Source organism: Talpa europaea (assembly GCF_964194135.1).
Source record: "Talpa europaea genome assembly, chromosome: 3".
Taxonomy (NCBI): Eukaryota; Metazoa; Chordata; class Mammalia; order Eulipotyphla; family Talpidae; genus Talpa; species Talpa europaea.
The window spans coordinates 133,262,342-133,285,397 of record NC_140069.1 but is presented as its reverse complement, the minus strand read 5'-3'; the positions used below and the strand labels follow the sequence as shown (position 1 = coordinate 133,285,397).

General features: G+C 41.2%; 1 protein-coding gene across 1 annotated transcript in view; it reads right to left on the bottom strand.

The window, feature by feature from the left end:
* Positions 1 to 23,056, bottom strand: part of SND1 (staphylococcal nuclease and tudor domain containing 1) — a gene marked incomplete at its 3' end in the record, with an annotated part of 403,529 nt that overhangs the window by 133,957 nt on the left and 246,516 nt on the right. The window contains exon 15 of the mRNA XM_084230071.1: positions 12,082 to 12,223. Coding sequence (XP_084086197.1) covers positions 12,082 to 12,223 — 142 coding nt within the window. The remainder of the gene's footprint in view (positions 1 to 12,081; positions 12,224 to 23,056) is intronic.

Sequence of the window (23,056 nt, the reverse complement as noted above, 5' to 3'; positions counted from 1 at the left end):
GTGAGAGAAGCTATCTGCACAAATGCATTCAAGCAGTTTATTTCTAACCCACTTAATTCAAGGTTTCCATCAGAAGCCAACGACACAGTGGAGGAAGGTACAGAGAACCACAAAGAGGGCTGGACAGGTTGGCAGCTGGGGGAACACAGTCACCCCGGCCACCACCCCTGGAGCACCAGCTCAGCAGGGTGGGGAGCGCCTGTCAGCAACCAGCTCTTTACCTGGATAACAAATATGATGCAAAAGAGAAAGACAGTGTGTGGGATTTCCTGACTCTTTGGCAACTGTCTCAACTGCCTTCATCAGCATCGTTAGGTAGCACGTAGGATGCTAGTGAATGAAGTCTGAGTGCCACTTTGGTGCCTGCCACCACACGACCCAAATGCTCCTTCATGGAGCGGCCCAGTGACACATGCCAACTCTGCCTCTTGCTCCACCTCTTCACTGCAGTCTCCACTCTTCTGCTCTGTGTTACTACACTCGCTTACCTTGTGAGGCACAGCTTAGTTTCTGGAGAAGGATTCTGCCAGGTAAAAGAAACAAGCCAAATGAAGGTAAAGACTAGAAGAAAACACTGCAGCTCAAAGGACCACATTTTGGACCCCGGAGCTCATGGAAGCTGTGAAGGGCATGACAAACACTGTGCCCTAAATGAACCATCTCTGTGGAAGAAAGGCAGAGGTGGGGAACAAATCTTTGTCACTTTTGTCTTGGGTAAGACAAAAGCGCTAAAGCAGTGAAAGAAATTTGTGACTATTTTTGTCTATAGAAAAGAAATGACTGTCCAGATGTGAGGTGAAACTAGCCCTAAACTCTTTTGAAATAGAGGAATCCCTCATAAGACTATGGATTCCATTCTGGCGATTTGACTCTAATGCATGTAGTGCTTAGTATGGCTTCTTTGAAAACTATCAATCAGCTGATTTTAGGGTGAGAAATTATTACAAGACTAATTAACAGAATAAAAGGAAATATACAGAACATTATCAAATGTGAAGTAGGATTTGGACCGCTTAAGTGCCACTATATTGAAGGAAAAAAGTTACCAAGCCTCACTTATTCATTCCAATGGGTCAGATGACTTACGAAGGGAATAAAGATTATGACAAGGTGGGCCTCCCTGGTGGTGCAAGAGGTTAAGATGCAAACTATGCATGTATTTGCAGCCACTGCAGCACGAGTTCGATCCCTGGCCAGGGAGCAACCCACATGGTGCAGCAAATCTCTCATGTCTCTCCTGCTGCTCCTCTCAGCAGTGTATTTCACTCAATCTGCCTATTCTGCTCCCCACTCCGTCTCTGGTGAATCCTCTCACCCCCACACCACTGGCCTGTGCCCCAGTTCTTGTATGAATAAATAAATCTTTAAAAAAAATTATGACAAGGTAGTGTTCACCCTGAGGCCAGTATCATCACATGAAATGGGTCAACATGAGTGGGCTCAGAGGCCGTTATCATGTAATTTCTTTCATTTGTGTATGAAATGACATGTGTGGCAATGACACACCTGAGTGGGATCAGGTTCTAAAGCAGCATGTCATTTGGAGTTGGATCGTGAGTCTTGAATGCAACCCTGCATGTCTTGGTTATCCAGGAGTTAGGAGAACTATCTAGAAGAAGACCTTTTATGAGAAGATGGGGAGAAAAAAACTTCATATTAATCACAGAATTTTTGCTTGCCTACCCCGAATACTATTCTTAGAGTGACTTTCCCAGAATTTTCATGATGTTTTAAAAGTTAGAATTCATCAAAAGGAAGGGTCCCTGCAACAGAACTCACAAACAAAATTTGGGATCACAGAGAAACAGCACAATGGCATGAACTCAAACCTATCAACCAAAGCTGTTTTCCACCCCCAATCTGCTGCCAGAAACCAGACAAAGATTAGGTGTGGTTGGGCATGCCTCAGCCTAGGAAGTCTCCATTCCCAGGTCTACCATCTATGACTGGGCATTTCTGATTTCTCATGATCTGCCAAGAGCAACAGTTCCCTCAAGAGGACCTTACCCACTGGCAATTCTCACTTAAGAAGCCTATCTTTAATCTGGTATTTTACACCTGAATATGTATGTGCTGTACGGTAGTACAATCTAAACATTTCATGACAAAAATAAGCTCCTTGAAGGCATCTACTATTTCCCTTTTTTCCCATGTAGCACCAAGAAATAACAGGTGCTAATAAATAAGCTCTGACTAATCAACCATAAAAGAAGAATGTGAGCATGAATACAAACAAGAACAAGAACCTGTTACCATATCTTCCAACCAACCAAATTGTGGAGGAGAAAATTCCCTCCTCTCTAATCATAGCAAACTGCTTACCAGGCGCATCACGTGAAAGGCAAAGATGGCCACTCCACGCAATATGGCTATTTTGATATGAAGGGCTGGTCTGTCATTTGCACTTCCCAATCAGAAGCACTCACAAATAGGTCTAAACTTGGGGAGGGGGGGAATCCTGTCAAACAATGAGAATCAGGAGTAAAGAAGAAATAGCAGTTTGCTAAACAAGAGACTAAAATACATCAGGGCCCTGTAAGAGTTATTTCTGCATTCCCTGCACATACGACATCATTCATGAAGAAGGCAATGGTACAAATATAGCATAAATGTCGTCTGCTCTAGCTTGTAATTTAAAATGCAAATGCTAATGAGCGAACTGGTATATCAGTGGAGTTAATAACCACATGCCTAGCACAGGGGCTGCATCCAAAACACACACAGAGAAGAGACAGACACCATGTTCCAATTTAAAAATAAAAACACCCAAATTAACCCTAGAAAAATCACTAGCAGATGTACAAGCCGAGGAAAAGGAGGCACACCAGGGCAGGAAAATGGGAACTTCTCCACCCATCGTAGACTAACTAGTTGATTTAAATATCTTCCTACATAGAGTGAGGGTAAGTATGGGAGTTACTAGGGTTTATTCAGAGCTGTTACTGTAAAGCATGAATATAATGAGGAAAAACTACATGGCTAAATTACCTAATAAGTTTAAACAAAGTTTCTCCAAAGTCCACTAAGAAGCCAACATTTCAGGGAGCTGTATGTACAGAAATCAAAGGCTACTAAAGAGAGATGTGCAGGTCATTTATTTTATCATAGGCAAAGGGCGGTGGTATAAAAAACAAAATCCAAACTTACAAAGTCTGGATGAAGGGGGTAATTTCGATAAATAAGGAAAAGCTCTAATATCATAGAGAATGAGCTTGTTTGAATTATTCTTAGTCCTACAGGTCGGTACTTGGCAGTCCTTCATCAGAATCTGGGACCGAACCCCAGGCACCCAGGCTGAGAGCAGTTGCTTGGCATTCCTCGGAGCCCCTGATGGGTGGGTGAGGAAGTGCGTTACATCGCTGGTGGTCCTATCCAGTTCCTTGAGTGAAAACCTCCTGCACCCACTCAGAGACAACAAAAGGGTGTGCGCAGACAGGCTGTCCACACTGGATGCCTGGCGTGTTCCAATTCCCATGTAAGTGCCATTCTTTCCAATTGTATACAGAGGATTAGTTTAGCAAACTCAGCACATCGGTTTGGGGAAGCCTCAGAAAAACTTTCTGAAAGGAATCCAAGGAAAGCAATGACCTGGGCTTGGGGGCAAAGACAGTTTTTCAATGATGAGGAACTCCTTTATTTAAAAAAAAAAAAAATAGTCATATCTCTCTTTGAAATGGGGGAATGTGAGGTGGTTCCCATAGCAACCAGGATTAAGTGTGCACTGCTCACCCTGGGGCTGCCCATTATCAGGTTTCAAAGCATTTTCCTTTAATTTCAAATTACCACACTATTTATATTCCCTTTACTTGCATCTAGGTCCTGCCATTTTCCACTATTAGGCTGGCCAAACAGCCAGCCCCACAGAGCAGGGGCAGTGGTTAGCCCAGTGCTGGATACTACTGCTTCCCACCACTTTTGCTAAATGGCTGCTGGGCAATGCCAATAGGATGAAAAGATGGCACTGAAAAATCCATACTGAAATGCATTTTTCAGGAAAAGCCACAAGAATGGAATTAGAACTGAGGTGCCTGGGCACAACCAGTGACAGGTGCTGGCACTGGAAATCCTCCAGTAGAGAGCAGCTCTCAGATTTCCATACGCTTCCCATTGCATCCCCCAGCCCACTAGGTGGAAGGCAGCCTTGGTAACCCTTGACAGACTCACAGAAAACCTTGGAGTTGGAAGGGAGGAGCAGGGAGGGGAGGAGCAGGGAGAGAAGGAGCAGGCACTCTGAGAAAGAGCTCACAGGTCTGCCCTTTGGTACCGCCACTGCTCCTGTTGGCTCTGCACGGAACAGGCCTGATCCCTACGCAGGCTATTTCCCTCATCTCATCTACATTGAAACTCATAAGCTGAAAGAATTAAAGGCCAGAGAAGAAGGCAGAAGTCACGGGATTTAGGAGGGAAGGATTCTTCCCACTTACCTGTGACCAGAGACAATCACTGGGCCTGTCATATAATAGCTGAAGATAAATCAATGTCTTTCTTTTCTTGGCACAGAAATCCCAACCGAGATGGCGAGGGCTGAACATCCCAATTAGGACGCTGCACCATCCTCAGCAGTCTGACTGACTCATGGAAACTGGTGCCACCACTGAGGCTGTCTTGCTCTCAGCTGCAGGAGTCTCTAGACAGGCTGGCACAGAACTGCCATATGGGCCTTGCTGTCACCCTCACCTCTAGGTCCCAGCATCACACCAAGATAAGCAGGCTGGTCTGACGGAAATAATTAACTAGGAAGCAGGAGAGCAAAAATTCATCTTTAAGTATTTTAGCTCCAAGGTCTGTGACTGCCATTAAGCCATGCCGAACAAATCTTATTTTTACTGACGACTTTATTTATTACTCTTCTCAATCAAAAAACAACATAAAACAAAAAAACATGAATGTGGCTCCTGACCAAATCGAATCCCGACTCCCTGCTGCTGAAACACTCCACTGTGCTTACTACTGATGCTCAGGCATTGCTATTTTTAAGTGTCCTACCATCCTGGTCATTCTGATCCTTCAGAAGCTCGATGTCCTTCCTAAAAGGCTGGTCCTCAGGTGGAATACACTGACCTGCACTGACCCAGGCTGAGTCTCTTGGAGCTTGGGCTTGTGGGTTACGGAAACAAACCTCCTCAGCCTTTTCCTTTTGACAGCCTCACGATATTTACTCACACTATTTTTTAAAAATCTCAGCATGGTTTTCATTTGTGTGATATTTGTCTTTATTACTCTTTTCCTTCTAAAAGTTATTTTTTTCCTGTCTATATTTCAGTAGACACAGCTACTTTGCTTGAAGGCTGGAACTCAATCTTATGCATTTCTATATTCCCAGCATAGTGCCCAGTGGAAATAAAATAAATTATTAAATAGCCTTGCAACTGAATGACCCACAAGCATGATGAGGCTCATCTGGGGATGATTCATGATCTAAAGATGGGAGATAATCAGGCTATAATCGGAGGCGCGCACTTTCATCCACGTGACCAGAGGTTGCTGGTATGCCTGCAGAGCCTGGGAGCTGAGGGCAGAGTCGAGGAGGAGATGACATGCTCACACAAAAGCAGAGAGAAAAATGATTGATGAATACATCCATTTCTTTTAAGCAACTCTTCCTCAGAACTAATGATATAGGCCAACTTGTTTTGCCTACACTCAGCCTGCTGAAAGACTTAAGTTTCAGATCTTGTTGGATGCACAAATGCCACTTCCACTGAGAAGTCTTTTCCAACGCTCAATGAAATGTCCTTCCTTTGCACTCTCATGCTACGTTGCCTATGTTTTTCATTACTCCTTTTTGTTTTCCTTTGTTCAAGTTTCTCACATCTCTCTCTACTACTAGACTAAAAGCAATTCAAGGCAAAAACACTTACTTATGCATCATCCACAATCTATCCAGATTGCCCTTATTCTAGTGTGCTTGCAAAAATCTTGGCCTGATTAAAAATGGCTCCCAAACCTGTTCATTGTCCTAATGTTTTCTACAAGTGACCCTCCAGGATCTCCTGAAACGAACATAATTTGTATAATTCATAGAATGGTATCTTTACAAGTTAAGAACTAGAGCAGTCCCAGAAAAGTCTCATGTCAAGCTGCCCATTTCCAGTAATGGGACCCAACTGGAAGCAAGTAGGCGGTGGAGACAGAATCAAACTGGGAAGTCCCAAGAGAAAGAATACCCCAGTTTACAAATATCCATTAAGGCGCAATTCAATTAAAGCATCTGAAAGGAATTCATAAGTATCAGCAGACCCTGTAATTGCTTAATTAAGGATAGAAACCCGGCAAACACAACCACAGTAACAGTCTGATTCATTAGCACCTCTGTGATAGCGGAATGGGCTTTCTCACTTAAACATACATTGGCTGTAATTGTATAATTTGGTTAGGCACTGGTAATCAATGGGGATCCACCATTCCCGGGGCCAGGAGATGAAAAGGATATTCTGTTCACCTTCCCTCTCCTCTTTCATTAGAAGTTTTTGGTCTGTTGACACAGGCAGTTGATATTCCTATAAGCATTGGCTGGAGAAATGATTGTCAAAGAGAAAGAAGGAAATGAGGGACTTTTTTCAAAGGCATTCAGGATGGAAGGACACACGGCCAAGTCCTCTGCACTGTGCACATACCCATTGGCACCCATTTATCAAATCCCAGAGACCTGGAACTTTTTCTCATTGCTTCCCTGGTCATAATGCAGCTCCAGAGGGGAGATGTAATCAAAGAGAGAGAGGGGAAAAAATGAGAAATGCCAAAGGGCAGGCGAAGGGAAGTCTCATTTTCTAGCTTGTTTCATGTGACTAGGTAACTGGTTAATTATAAGTCACCTGCTGTGATCCACATGGGAGCCCCCTGCCAGGTGGCTGCTGCCTTCCAGGTAGTTTGTACGTGAACTCTAGCCAAGGTGACTGACATCCACTGTACCCCTCCCCACACATCCCTCTAAATCTGCCTCAGTCTGTAATTCCTCATGCAAATTACTGTTCCACCATCAAGGACATGAAAATGTATCTAGGGTAGGCTCACTCAGTCAGTTAGCAGAAGACCACAAATATCTGACAGGACTCCTTAGATTACTTTGTACTAAAACTTTAAAATTATTATTCTCTTCCAATAACTCAAGCATTTGGTTTATAGCACTAACCTGATCCTGATACCTGCTATGCTTAGCCAGCAGGACAACTTCCTGAACTGTGCCCTGCACAATTCTTACCACCCTAGAGCTAAGAAAGTAATTCAAAATAAGGAAATACAATAAAGGTCATACCCGGAGGACACAGTCCCTGCCCACTGAAGCCACTAAAAAACATGACTTGCAGATAGTGCCTCAGTATTTTGTCAGATAAGAATCAAAGTAAAATGTGACACACATAACAAATGAAAATAATCTAAAAACAGGGATGGTGGGTAAACCGCTTTGGTTTAATGGAAGAAATGTATGGGCTCACCAAATACTATGTGAGGGGAAAGGATGCTCTGAAACAAAGGCAGGCTGCCCGGGGATCTTGGCATCCCTGCTAACTCAGGACAAGAACCGATGGGGATGGTATCAGAGCCTGAGTAAGCAGGCATAGGGGGAGGCCACAGCAGCAGGGGGAGGGACCTTGACCAGTCTCAGTTCTGATGGTGTCAGGTCACCTGCTCACCAACCAAACTTAAGCCAGGTGCTCAAAGGACTGAAGGGCAAGAGCTTTGAGGAGGCGCTGACCTGCTAGCCACAGCCCACTCTGCCCAGCCCCACCTGCTATCCCATCTGACCAGCAATCATTCCACATACAGGGGTGCAGGAACCGTGACAGAGAGGCCAGCTGGCTTGGGCCAAATGCCACTCCCTATCAAGCTGTGGGGCCGTCTGCCCAAAAAAAGAAAAGGCCACATAAAAATGGAAAGTGTCCACCCCACCTTGAAGTCCAGAGGGCTCTCCAAAACGCTGGGATTAATGAGAGCAGCACATATGGGACTGCTGAACAATTATCTTGACTTTCCCCTTGAGAATCACAATGCAAACTCCCTCCTGGCTGCAGAGAGACATCACTTCCAGCAGAATGCCATTTTTGCCTGGCGTAGAGCGCATGCCAGAGAGGCACAAAACTTGGCCATGGGTCCATTTTCCGGGGGAAGAACCACCGCATGAATATCTGTAAGAGATTGTATCTACACCCACTTTCAGCTTTGGAGCTGGTCTCTCTCCAGGGACCTTCCTTCTACCCCTGCCCTGCATCCATCTCTTCTAGGTCACTGTTCTTATAAATCCCTCCCTTGCCTCCTTTCTCAGCTCCTTCTCCGAATGCAGACCAGTGCCTCTCGTGTTCTCTATGGTATCTTCTCACATCATCCTTTTATATCCTCATTTGCCAAGAAGATTTTCTGAGTTTTACATCCTGTAACTGGTATGATGAGAATAATGGGTACACTGAATAGCTTTTCCAACTACACATGCCACATTCTGCTCCAATCTTGAAAAAGAATTAAAGCTGTAAAAGCACTCAAGGTGTTGTCATCCTCAAAATGGAACCTTGACCCTCTTGCTTTCCATTTTCTGCACTCCTGGTTTCATTCTGGTAGATTTTTGTGAAGAGCAGTCTATTTTTAATTCTGTTCCGTATTTGTCACATTTACTCCCCAGTAGCCTGTAATATTCCTTTAGCTGAATCAATTCTGATGAAATTGCACTGACAAAGGTTGCTTGTGACTTACTAATTGATAAATGGCATAAAGCCACTTCATAATTTTTACCTACTTGACCTTTTAGGTAAAATCATGGTGCTTTCACCTCACTTGGTTTCCAGAAGACTACTCTCTGAGATTCTCTTTCTTATCCTCTGACCATGTCTCCTCCCTGCCCCATGTGAATCCTTAGCCCGCTCTTCATGGGGTAAAGTTTCCCAGGGTGTTGATGCCTCCTAGGTCTTCATCTTCATCTCTGCCCCACACCCGCCTTTCTCTTCTTCTACTTTATGTTCCACTGATGCCAATGGGTCCATGGTTGCCGGAAGACATCAGGTGGATCGTACTCTACACCTCTGTACATGTTAGCACCACCTTGAACATTTCTCCCCTCCCTCAATTTTGCAAATTCCTACTTGTCTTTCAAAACAGCTCAGATATCAGGTCCTCAGGGAGGATTTTCTGATCTCCACCCAAATAACCAATCATTCCCTTCTTTGTGCTACTTCTATGTCGTATAAGTAATTCTACTGTGTCACCTAGTGCCCAACACTGCAGTTCGTTTACCTGCCAAATTCTGTTCTAGAGCTTCTGGAGACTTAGGACCCTGCCTTATCAGTGTTAATGATGTTCTGTATAACAAAGTTTCAGAACACAGAGTTCCTTGCTCCACAGGTTCAAAGTGAAAAGTTAGTAGCACTCCCTTCAGTGAACTTGTTATTCAGGAGAAAGCTAGAACAAGTCCAATTCTCTCTTTTTTTAAGATTGGAAACAGTGAACCTGTATTGACACCTATTACATGACTTTTCTTAGTAGTCTTAGGAAAATGGATAATGTGGGTTTACACAAGATAACTTATAAGACTGGGCACAAATTAGCAGAACAGATAAAGCATTTGAAATTTTGATGGGAGCAGATTTTAATTTTTTATCCTCATACTTGAAAAGTAGTTACGGCCAGCAGTTACCCAAGCTTAGCATTGATCACTAGTTTACAATCCTTAGGGTTAATAATTCCCTTCTTAATTCCATCAGTTTCAATATATACTGGTATAAACATGATCACTCACTAATTTGTACAAAAAAATCAAGATTCCATAGATCCTTTGGAGTCATAGGATTGAAGCAGGTGCCTCTACCTTTCATGTGACTTCAGTGGTACTGTGGAGACAACCCTTTTTCTTTTTTTATTTCCATCAATAGAGAGCTATGGCTCAGCCATGGAGATTTTGATCTATGTGCACACACACTGCCCAGCTTTGGCCATTCCATACAAGAGCTGGGGAAAGCAAATATATCTGCACTGATGATCTACTTTATGGTAGCCTTGTTCCGAACCCTTTGCTCATCTCATTAACACCCTACAATTCCAAGAGGGAAGACACTTTCTCCAGTAAATTGATGTATAAACTGAGGCTTGAAGAGGGTAAATAACCTCCCTAAGGTCACTTGTACTGAGCAGAGCCATGTTTAAACTGAAATTTGCTTTCTTTTATGGCTGTATCCTTGCCAGGTTTCTAAAGAAACTAGGAGATGCATAATATACCCACATACAGTATGGCAGGAGAAAAATGTAAAAGCTTGTATTTTGATTCTATATTTGCTTCTGTAATCTATCTTTCAGAATGTAAGTTAACACAGGCAATGCCTTTTGAATTGCTAAATTTAGAATAACGCCAAGTACACAGAGGAACTGGCTGATACAGAGTTGAGTGATCAGACTGCTGTGTCTAAGCACGTTACAACCAGAAGGTTCTGTAGGAAAACTCTCGCCAAGTGAGGTCTAAGCTTGGAGTCAGCTCATCCAGGTAGTTTGGAGTTGAGAAGGCAGAACTTCAATGCTTTCTTTCCCCTGTAGATCAGTGACCAAGTTGCCCAGAAGTAATAACACTGTTTCTCTTTTTATACCTCTGTGGTAAAGCTCTCCACTGCCAAAAGCATAGCTTTTGTTTTGCAGGTACAGAGCAAAGGATGAGGTGCCAATATACCTCAAACTCTGTAACAAGCATTCATTACTAAGAACCTTCTCTGCTTCTTAAAGGGGCACAAATGGCTCCTAGAAAGGGCTCTAACACACAGCCACCCTACCCCCAGTTTGTCACAACTCACGTTTGCAAAAACAAAAGCACAGTCCTCTAGTTCAGTGTGGATCTGCTGAGACCCTGGGTTTCTACAGCTGTTCCTGAGCCCTGTGTCATACAATCTGTCCCTTTCGAAAACCTGCAGAGCTGTGTAGTCATCATTAATGCTGCGAGAGTGTGTGAGGGAGTCTCACTGAGCAGTGAGGGCTAAGCAGTAGTGCTGAGCTTCACGGTCATGTGTTCGGTGAGTGATTTATCTCACATAACAATCCATTTAGTTGGGGCCTGAGGGAGACCCTCATCCAGAGAAGAAACTATCAGTGCCTTCAGGAAAAGGAGGCTGAGGCGATCTAGCAGGGAACAGTAGGCAGGGCTCCTAGGGCAGATTCTATTCATGACTTGAACAGAAGAAGTGCTGAGGCAACAGGACAGCAACAGAAAAGGCAATGTGCACTGGGAGAACACAATGGGCTGTGTCCTTTGTGAGGGACTGAATGCTTGTGTGTGTGGGAGGGGGGGCGGTGTGGGGTGCTGAAGTAAAATGACACTTTTGCTCAAAGATCACACGTCTCTGTGAAGTACTGACTGGAAATAAATAGCTTTATTATTTATTATTATTTGGGGGAAGAAATGAAGCAGTTTGCTCCTCGAATGCACGAATGTAAATGGCTCAAGGAACACAATTCAGACATAGCCTTGCTGGCTTGTGAAATATGAAGTGACTATGAAGTGAGAGATGAGAAAGATGTACATTCAGCCAGCAAAGGAAGGAGGAAGGTTGGGCCTAGCATGCCAAGTGTGGTGTGACAGAGAAACACTATGGAGGCAGGAGTCTGTGAGGTAGTGTCAAGTCTGGGGTTTTAGAAAGGATTTGGATTGTAATGACATTTGAAAAGAATAAAAGTGAGACAAACAGCGCTGCTTGGGGAGCTACAAGGGCAAGGCGTCTCAGCTCCTCTGCAGCCTGCCCATGACTAACACAGCAGGGGCGGTCTAGCCCAAGTGGGAGATGCCAACTGTGGGAAATCCATCGTTAATATTTCTTGAAGTCTGGAATTCCCTTCACTCCGACTGTGTGAAGCTATGTGTTGTCTTTTAAACTACTCTACTCCTACATCTTGTGGTTGGGGGAAATAAGAGCAGAGAGAGGGTCTGGTGCTCGGTTTGCAGTGCAGAGGAAGCAAATCTAGAAAGTATGCGTTCATATCTCAAATTAGAGATTTTAGCACCTACATGAGCTCCAGGTCCTGTCTAAAACACTGGGGAAAGGAAGGTATGAGACATACAGCGATGGCTTCACAGCTCCAGGGAGAACTTTCACAGTAACATATAGCACAAAGACTTACCGGCAAGCAAGAAGGTGATTAGGCAAGTTTCCTTTGGCAAATATAGCTTGAGACGAGAACCGCTGAAGACGTATTCCACCACAGCTTCAGAGCGACCTGCCCGCTGGAGAAAGGGCAGGAACTGCTTTGCTTTTTGGGTATCCTGGTGAAGAAAAGAAGAAAAGATCAGTAGAGAAAAGTAATGTGATCCAGATAAATGTTTCTTTCGGGCTGGTCTAGGGCAGAAAGTCTGGTATACAACAGAAAATGAGGCAAAGAAAATTAGATATTTCAGAAACTCTGACATAGACAAGATACCCATGTAACTTTCACAGAAGAAATAGGCAATTAGTTTCCAGAACATTCTCATGGGATCTCTACTTCTCTCTGTTCAGTTACAAAGCACTCAGTAGATATACAAGTTAGGAAGGTGCTTTCTAAATGAGAATTTTATGACTTCTCTGAGACAGGAAAAGAGTTCATTTCCCTTTGACACAAATATGAGGAGAGAAGACCAAGGCTAACAGCTCACAATCTACAAAGGTTAATTTTAATGTAAAAAAATTTAATTTTCATTTTCAATAAAAAAAAGTGTGATTCAGTTCCTTAAAACCCTTTCCAGGAAACCCCAAGGAGTTCATCTTCAATTTTAAATAGGTCTTGCAGATTCACAGCTCGCTGTTTCTCAGTACTGGGAAGTGTGCAGCCTGGGACAGTGAGATCTGAGGTGCCTGCTTTTCAGGGATGCGCAGTAGGCACTTGGGGCACCCCACTCCCTCCTCCATCCCCAGAAATCTGGAATAACAGGACGTGTTCTATGGGGACAAACATCACATCATGGCAGTACACATAATTATGTAAACAATAAAAACACAAGAAATGACATCCCTCTGTTAAAACTTATTTCACACATCAGTGCAAAGTGTACACATCCTACCCTCAAGAGTACCAAATATGGACAATTCTAACCTCAGAGCTCTTAGCTATGGAGCTCTTAGCCACTCCAGTTAATTAAAACAGATGACAGAGTAAGCAAGCATCAAAATATCACATCGAGCGTGCTGGGGGAATAGTACTGGGTGTCAGAATTTCCGAGGTTTCCAATCCAGCCAGCAGAACTGTAAACTCGCTCCGAAGACCGCAAGCTCTGCACGTTTTCTTGACTCCTTGACACATGCAGTTTGCACTGAGCCAAGCTCTTCCTTCCTTACTCTGCTCCTAGCAACAGAGCTATTGTATCTAAATTAATGCACATTAGATAATGAAAATTTAACAAGCCATCAAGTATTTGAGGATTTTCACAGCAGCCAAAGGGGCTCCTCTCATTCAGAAGCAGTGAGGTAGGCTGGGATGAAAACAATATTTATAGTAATGAGATTCATCTTTTCCTTCAAACAGATTTGCAGAGAAAAGGAGACAGTCATCCATTCTTAGTGTCTCTAAAGGCACACTGGTAAAAGGTAAGGTAACAATGAACTTCAGAGGGTTGGAAACTCCCCCAAAGAACATTTAAGCAACACATATTCTACTATACATATACAGTGGGAAAATGCCTCTTTCACAAGTTGGCTGAAGTCCAGAACAGTCAAGCAAGACAAATGCTCCATGGGAAAGAAAGCACTACCTGATTAAAATCCTTTTGCCATACTAGTCTAAATCTGGGACATTATTCATGAGCTGAGCCAGTGAGTCAACAACAATTATCAAATTGATTATCGCAAATCATGAGGGAACTTAACGTCTCTGAAAAGAGTCTTTTTCCTTGAGGTTGCAGTAATCTATATTTTTATTCAAAGACAGATTTTTTCTCATCATTGTCTTTGGATATATTTATCTGGTAAAAAAAAAAAAAAAAAGCCTGCGGGAGTAACAACACACACACATAGGTATGCCTTGAATGTTAATTCTAAAAAAGAAGTTGCAGCACTCCCTCCCTCCATATGCTAAACAGTCACCTGCCTTATTAAGAGAGACACCTACACTCAGACAGTGAATCAAGAAGTGAAGGGATCTTACTATTATTCATGTAAGAAAAACCAGTAGATGTTCCTGAAACCTCAAGTCTCAATACAACACCCATTCCAGAAACAACATACGGGAAGAAAGCAAATATATTCTTGCTTTCTTAGTGGATTTGATATTTGATATTTGATATTCACTAATTAATGCAAAGATTAGAAGTGAAAGGTAACAATGACGAATTGCAGGCATGAAAGCAAAAGTTGAAAGCCTTCCAGAACTGATGATGTTGATGTCCAGAGGCAAAATTGCAAGATAAGACATGGAGCTCACCTTCTTGAGGCAAGTCTTCTACAGGCTTGGGGAAAGACAATATGACTGAGGATGATCCACTATGGGAAAAGATGGAAATTTGTCCACATTGATAGATTTTTAGAAATAAAATTTTTCATAAAGTCAATTAAATTGAATGTAATCACCAAAAGTTGTCAGTTCTTTCAAATCGCAGTCACAGGCACACAATGGAATCTGTCTGTCGTCTCAAGAGCTTCCTTTACTTGGCAAGTTCCTTTTCAATACAGAAATTCTTAAAATCATTATTTATTTTAGGGAATCAAAGAAAAAAACTGGTAAGGCAGACAGACAAGTTCCCTCCGGTGGCATAGCTACAAACCTGACATTCCCTGCTAATTTAGCTATGGAGATTATTTATTTTAGGAGTTTTGATTGTGCCACCATAAAATCGACTAAAAGTGGTTAAACAACTTGCCTTCCAAAGAGCCTAGGCAAGTACAATGTGTTTCAGTCCCTAATACTTATTTCTAAGGTTACAGCAATAGGAAAACACAGAAATTGCGATTATGGAAATAGCTTAACAGAAGCCAGTTTAGGCTGTACCGAGGAGGTGGAGATGCCAGGACTATAAGGAGAGCAGCATGATCAAGTTCAGAGGAGGTCAGTAACGTGACATTTTAAATTCTCTGATGATCCTGAGGCAGAACTTACTGAGGTTTAATGAAATTAAAGATTTCTTTAGAAAATTTTAACTCCCAAATGTATTTTTAAAAATATATTAAAGCTTCCTATTTGGAAAGATAGCAACACTGGGACTTAATACACAAAATGCTCATTTGGAGGTAAAACTGTAAAATAACAAATAGACACGAGATGCAGGGGACTCTGGTTCTTGGGTATCCTGCGTTGTGGTTAATTTACATGAGGTCCGGGAATCTATCTGTCATAGTTTTCTGGCACCATATTGGCTTAAGGCTCTGTGAGTCTGATAAATTAACTATGGTTTTCTGCTATCTGTACCAATATTCCCCTCCACTGGTGTAAATAATCAGGCGGCAACTGTATCTCTGAGCCGGGAAGTCTGTGTTACCTGTGCTCTCCCAAACAAACTGTACTAAGTATTTCCCTGTACTCTTAGAAAAGCTAATTTAAGGTTGCATTAGCTACATTTAAGCTGCTATTGTGGATGGCATCTCTTTAAGGAATGTTTCTGCCTCCTCAATGCACCTTGAAATTGAGAAAGTAATGATGCAACAAATGTGCCTAGGGTGACTTCATTTCAAAGGATGTTAATATCCATACCTCAAATTTATAGAACACAGTTTTGAAAGACCCTGAAAAAGGCAGGTTGATTCTCAGAGAGGGAAAGGTCATCAAGACACCTAAATTATACACCCTCATTGTGCGCCTCCCATTTCTGACTTGTCAGACCAAACCTCTTCCAGATGTGGATACGACTGTCAATGCCTATAAAAAATCCCTCTTAGCAGTGAGATGGCAAAGTGGCTCCACCAAGTACCTTGCTGTGTGAGCAAACACACAAATACTATAATGAAATATCAAGTTCGGGGGTGAGGGAGGCAGGGGAAGCAGAATCCTCTTATGGCAGGCACAAGACAGAGGTCCTAGAGAGATTAACTTAGACAGCCAGGTCCCCTGCACCATCAAATCACAGAACATTCATAAATCAAAGTTCTATGAATTCTGGAACAGAGTTTTAGGTTGTCAAAGCTAATCCTATGACTTTTCTACTGAAAATACCCATATAGTCCTTAGTAACAGTTTGGACCGGTGAGAGGCAAATATCACAGCACACAAAACAGCACAGGGAAACAGGAATCAGAGTAAACCTATTAGTTAACAATTAACCACTCAGGATTATCATGGGCAAGTCTCAAATGGGAAGTGTTAATAATGAAGCTTTCTAATTAGTTCTCATCATCACAATCACTCTTTGATTAACATCATAGGAAAAAGAACGAAAAACAAATACACGCAGAGCTTATTATGGGACCACGGGAGCACTAGTACTTGAGAAGCTGATCTCAAAAGAGGCCCATTGAACGTGATGAAGCTTCCTGGAGGTATAATCACGTCCCTTCCTACCTGCTCCAATGAGCCATGAAGGCTCTCCCCTATGAGCTGACTGTCCTGTCTCTAACAGGGTTGACCTAGGGCTAAATGACCCCCCATATTGTTCAAAGACAATATGAAGCAGTCTTCCTATTGAAATGGCAAAAATCTGTGTGTACAGGAGGACAGCTACAGAGCGGGTAAAGAGGGTAAGTGGATCAGAACTAATAGCTAAGGATACTAAAGCAAACAGCCCCTCTGATTTTAAGGTACACTGTGATAACTCATCGCCAGAGTTACCTATCTGTTTGAAACCCTGCAGACTAAGAGAATTATAGCTGCAGCTATGTGGAAGACAAATCATAACGATATCCCCTACCAGAAAGGCAAAAAGAAGCCATCCATCATTCCACACTCTTCCTCCACTCCACAGTCTGGGCTCCATGGCTTCAAGTGACGTTTTAATTCATGGAATGAGTTTATGATTCTCTGTGAAGAACCAGCTGTACAGCAAGATAATCTCTTGAAATAAACGGGGCCCTTGGGGGAGATACTTGAGAAAGCCCTCCAGCTCCAACATTACCACAAAGCACTTAAAGACTTGAATGCAACCTTCCTGGCTGGTTATCAATGTTTCATGGGGAGCTGTGTGTGTGAGGGGGCTGGGGAGGGCGGGTGTAAACTTCAGTGAGGTGGAAGTAAATATATGAGAAACCCTTGAGGAAAACACTGAGTGAAAAACAAAACAAAACAAAAAATTACAAGGAACAGAGAGAAGGTGCTGAGGCTAGGCCGTCACTAGCTCTCAGTAAGTGGGGAGTGTCGTTTACAGATCCTCACATTGCTTTCTTAGTTGGCACTGCACCCTTGCTCTGGCCGCCAACCTGTCAGAGCGTAGGTGAAAACATGTTTCAAGCTCTGGGTGCCACTCCTGGGACCGTGAATAAAGAGGGCATTTGTAGGCACACTAAAGTGGGAGAAAATCCCAATCTAGAAAGGCTGGCATTCTATTTGGTGGCCCTCTCAACAGAGAACAAAAACTGCTATTTTCTTTCCTGACTTTATTCCTTGACCAATTATTAAGGGAGACTGACTTGGTTAAGCAAAATTTCCAAAGGGGAGGGAATTTCCAAGACAAGGACAGAGCAAAGGAAGCTGCAGAGCATCTCACTGCAAAGGAAGCATCTTGTCCCAAATATGGAGGATTAACATTTCTCCTCAATAACACCTGAAAGAAGCAAGATTTTCGACAACTTCAAGGATATGGTTATCCTCAGGAGCCAGACAAAGGACAGCCTTCTATTCATATTTTCATTTGGAGGGTCCTGCCCACCATCTGTTTCTTTTCCACAAAATTAAGAAGCCAGAACCTGGCAACGGCAAGAAAAGAAGATACAGCATGTGTTTAGAATGAAAAGATGCAAAGCAGCATTCTCACACAGTCCAACTAAAAGAAAATCAAACCCTGTTATAGGACTACATGTGGGACCCCAAGAACATGGCAAGGATCTCATCTGTAATCATTCCAAACTGAAAATAAACTAAGTATCCCTTGATAGAAGAGTGAATAAACTGTAGGGCACGTGCACAATGAGCGTGAAAACCATGTAAGCAACAACATGGGTGAATCTCAAAAGCAAGGCACCAGTTCTATGATATTTTTACACATTATAACAGAAACAACAAATCAGATTGCCAGGGACTAGGGAAAAAGCTAGAGGTTGACTCAAAAGAATACAGGAGTGGGGGAGATGATTCAACAATTCTGTGTCTAGACTGTGGGATGGTTACATGCATACATGGTTCTGAAAATGTCGATGTTTATGAAAATTCAGACTTGCATAGTAACAATGATATATTCTACTGTATATAAATACTAGCATTTTTTAAGTGAACAAAAGAACTGGCCTGGGTAGGTAGATTATGCAATATTTTAGTTTTTAACCTAATTTTCAACTAATTTATAAGCAACTCAGAGAGCAAATCTGAAATTAAGCATTCAGTAATTTTGTTTTGCATAAACTACCTTAATCTAATCAAATATCTAATGCATTAAAATACTTTTTAAAATTCAAACAGAAAATAGTTTAGATGAAGAATTAAAAGGGTTATTAGCAGAGTATAGAATATAAATCTCAGTTTCCCAAAACAGCAAGAGAGTCTATCAATTTTCAGGTTGTGGCTAAAAAAGGCGTGATGCCATCCTCAGTTGGCTCTACAGAGGGAATATTTTGTTCAAATAAAGAAAAAAGTACTGTTAAGCACATATGTCTATTGACATTTCGTCTCTACCTTGAAATAAAATCATGTGATAATGGCTTAACGTGAATAAAATAATATCCAATTCTCAATCAAATGAAAATTCTATACAGGCTCAGAGATTATTCTTTTATTGAATGACTTTCAGTTTCCCAAATTTAACCAGCTGAAATTATGCTGTGAGAACCATTCAATTTAACCTTTAGAAATGAAGCCATTGCCTTTTAGTGGAAAATCTGCATTTTATTAGCACCAGGAAATACAACGCCCTTGGCATATTCTGCAAGATTTTTTTTTTTGGTACTGTAATTTTAGCATACAAAGTGCAGATGATGGTGTATCTGTGCTTCATATAAAATAGGCAAAAGTCAGTATATACATAGAATAAGGTAACAACTATACAAGCTTGCTCTCTTCCTATCTTCAATCTTCTTTTATTAACTTGGATGTGTGATAGCTCACAAAGGTGGTGGCAAGAGAGGTCCCATCTCAGGTCTGCCACTGCTCAGTACTGCCTCAGAGTCCAGTCTCACTTTATGGGGTACTAAAATGTATTCATAAATATCATCTCTTTCCCCTTATTTTACCCCAAAATGTCCCTTTCCCCATTTCCTAACTTTCCAACAAGACTCTATGTGACCAGCCTTCCCTGGACCACTCCTGTCTTGCTGCTGAATTTTTCTGAAAAAGATTTATTTATTTATGCATACAAGAACTGGGGTACAGGCCAGAGGTGTGGGGGGTGAGAGGATTCACCAGAGACAGAGTGGGGAGTAGAACAGGCAGATCAACTGAAATACACTGCTGAGGGAGGGAAGCAGCAGGTGAGACAGGAGAGGTCTGCTGTGCCATATTGGCAGCTCCCTGGCAGGGGATCGACCTTGTCCTGCAGTGGCTGTGGACAGCTTCATAGGTTGCGTCTTAATCCCTTGTACCACCAGGGAGGCCCATTCCTGCTGACTTCTGCTGCACAACACCTCCCGGGCATTCCCCCTTCAGTAGGACCCTGGAATTTCCATCCTTTCCTAGATTTTATTTCTTAGATCCATGTCTCCCTCTTGGTTTATTCCTTTCTCTTTTTTTAAAAAAATATCCTCTTCTTATTTCATGGAGAAAATGTTTTATCTCACTGAGGTCAGGAAATTAAATATAGGACTGCTCTGTAGTTTTATTCAAGAGAAAGACTATCCTGTTATTCATGAGTACTTTGAATCAACAAATTCCTTTCATTATCTATCAGCACAGGAATGCACTATGCTTTTTGATACTGCTGGCTGCTTTAGTTATGAGAGAAAAAAAAAAACTTTATTATGAAACTCAACTAGAGCTACTCAAAAGCAAAAGTAGACATAAAGACAGTGGTTCAGAAATATGAAACTGTAAGAAGATAATACTTACAGTGGAGCTTAATACACTGGAAGGCATACTTTTTATTTTAAGTCTAAATGATCTTTTAAAAACATAGTTTACCCAAATTGTAGACATTCATTTACATCAAATAAACCCTGAAGTTGATTAAAAACAAAGATGGTATTTCTATTTTAAACTGGTAAAGATAAATACAAGCAGTGATAGCAGAAAACACTGCTTAGACTTTTAACAAGTGTGCTGGTATTTTTCTAAGAATCAAATGATGAATACAGGAATACCACAACAGACATCTTGGACATTTATGGAAAAGGAACATGAGGCTGGTCTAAAAGCATAGTTTAAGTAAGTTATGTGATAATGAGAATATGAAAAAGCTTATTAGCCATAGTCTACAACCCTGGGCAGCAATTGTAAGTCTGTGATTAAAAAATAACTTAGTTGTGAAACACTTTTTTCTATGAAAGTTTTAGATCAATTTTTATCACTTCCAAAGTCTCTATAGGCAAGAGGTAAGGATTTATTAGAAAACCAGAAAATGACTTCAGAGATAATTAAAATAATATGTGCAGAGTAAAGAATTTAAAAGATGATCTGATGAAGCACAAGCTTTCATTTCATGCGCAAATCAAGAACTCAGGGGCAAGGAAATTGATGTCATGCTAAATCCTGCCCACCAGAGACAAGATCACAATTTCAGAAAAGGATGGAAGCAAAAATATCATCAAACGATCTATGACATAAAACAAAAATTCAAGATAAATGTTAAAGGAAAAATGAAATAATTTCAGCACCCTGTAAGAGTACTCTGAACATTCATTTTTGCCTGCAGACATACCAATTTATGTCCAATAAATCTTAAATAAAAACCACATTATGTCTAATTAGTCTTCTTAAAGTCCTTCATATTAAAAAGTTAATATAAATAGATCACTATAAAATTTGGAAGAGAAAGTTCTCATTTTTGAAACATGAAGAAAAATGAAAACGTTATGGTAGAAACTTATTAAGACAGCAAGGCCATGTTTTGAAAAATAACAAATGCATCAAAATAAAAATCTAATACATTTTATTCAATAAAGAATCCTAGAATGGTGATGTTAAAAAAAAACAACAACAACAACTATATGATAATCCTTGGCCTAAGTTTCTACTTTATGAAACTGTTCTAAGAAAATATGCAGACAATGATTTGAAGGATACAACATTGTTTATAAAAGGAGAAAACAGTCCAACTAACTTAAAAAGGAAGCTGACTAAATAAATGACATCAAGTTCATAAGACAGAATATTAGGCAGATATTAAAAGTAGTGAGATTCAGGAAGAAAATTCATAGTTTGGAGAGTTATAATTATGTAGAAAAGTAACTGAGCACAAAACCGAGTGCAAAACACTTTTCAAGGCCCTGATTATGTAGAGTTAAGAATAAAACAGAAAAAGACCTTAAAGCTTATATTTCTTATAAGATAAAATGGGGGGTAAGGGAAAAACCTCCACACATTTTAGTAAATGGATGTCATTTTATTTTAAAATTTCTGGCAGCAGTAGGAGAGGTGGTTTTATTTTCTTATTTTGACTTATATCGATGCATTTAAAACCAAAAATTTTGGGGCCTTCCCAAAAATTTTGGGGCGCAGCGACTTAGTGCTGGGCTGTGAAGCTGCTTGTAGCCTCTACAGCGCAGGTTCGATCCCTGGCTGCTGGCGAGGATCCCACATAGTGCAACAGGCCTCTCCTGCCACACCCGCTGCTCCCCTCAGCAGTGTATTTCGTCAGTCTGCCTGCTCTGCTCCCTGCTCTGGTGAATTCTCTCACCCTCCTGTGCTTCTGACTGTACCCAGTGCTTGTATAAATAAATAAATCTTAAGAAAATAAAAAATAAAAAAGTTTTGGTTTTTAAAAAGAGATTCAGCTTTCCTCAGATAAACTTATATTTAGGTCAGATAACTGAATCTCCCCTCTCTTAGAGCCAATATTCAAAATTATGAGTTCTTCATAACTGTTCTGTATTATTTTAAGACAAATATTATGGGCACTATAACAAAGTCAGTAAAATTGATTTGGAAAAACATCTTGACTTAAAACTGCAAGTGAATTTTCTGCATGATTCTTTCAAAAACAGCATCTGTGCACAGTGCTTTATGGCAGTGATGACATCGAAGTACCCCCTTTTCCTAAGGAATGAAAAATAAAGGCTAGGCTTACATAATTATGATTCAGAGCCAAAAGGAGTGCCAACAATAGGGTGGAAAACAAAATCACACATAAGCACAATCTGAGGGAAAAGGTGTATTCCTAGTCATGCCATAGCATGGGGTCCTCAGGGAGCCCCAGTGTTGGGGTTTCAGAAATTCATTTAACAAAAGTACCTCGGATTTTGGGCAGACATGAAAAGTGTGCATGGAATAGGCTTAACCCATAGTGAAACTACACTTACAGAAAAGTATCTTTAAAGTAGTCAGAAATGCAAGATGGGGCTAGAAGGGATCATGCTCAGCAAAATAAGCCAGAAAGAAAAAGAAAAATACTGGATGGTCTCACTCATAGCAGGAATTTAGAAAACCTAAATAAGGGACCAGGAGAAAGATTATTTAATACAAAGTAAAAATCAAAACCAACAAGCAACTATAAACCAGAGACACACTACAGGGGAGGGGGGCGATGAGGAGAGGAAGGATTAGGATCAAAATAAGGGGGGGTTGCAATTGTATGGGGAATATAACCAAAATGAAAATGCATACATTGTACAAAAATGAAAAATGATGTAAGAATTATATAAATTAAAAAAAAAATAGTCAGAAATGCAGTGTATTGGGAATCCTAATTCTTCCTAAGGAAAAACACAGAATTAATCCTGCTACTCCCAGTGACTTTACAGCTCTGTTAGGATGGAATCACATGCAGGTTAGCCCATCACAAAAGGATCCAGGCCACCAGGGGAAATCTATGTACCTGGGACTCATGAATGATGGCAGAGAATTGAGACAGTTTTCAGCCAAGAAAACAGAAGAAAATTGTTTTTTCAGTGAAGAATCTCACATC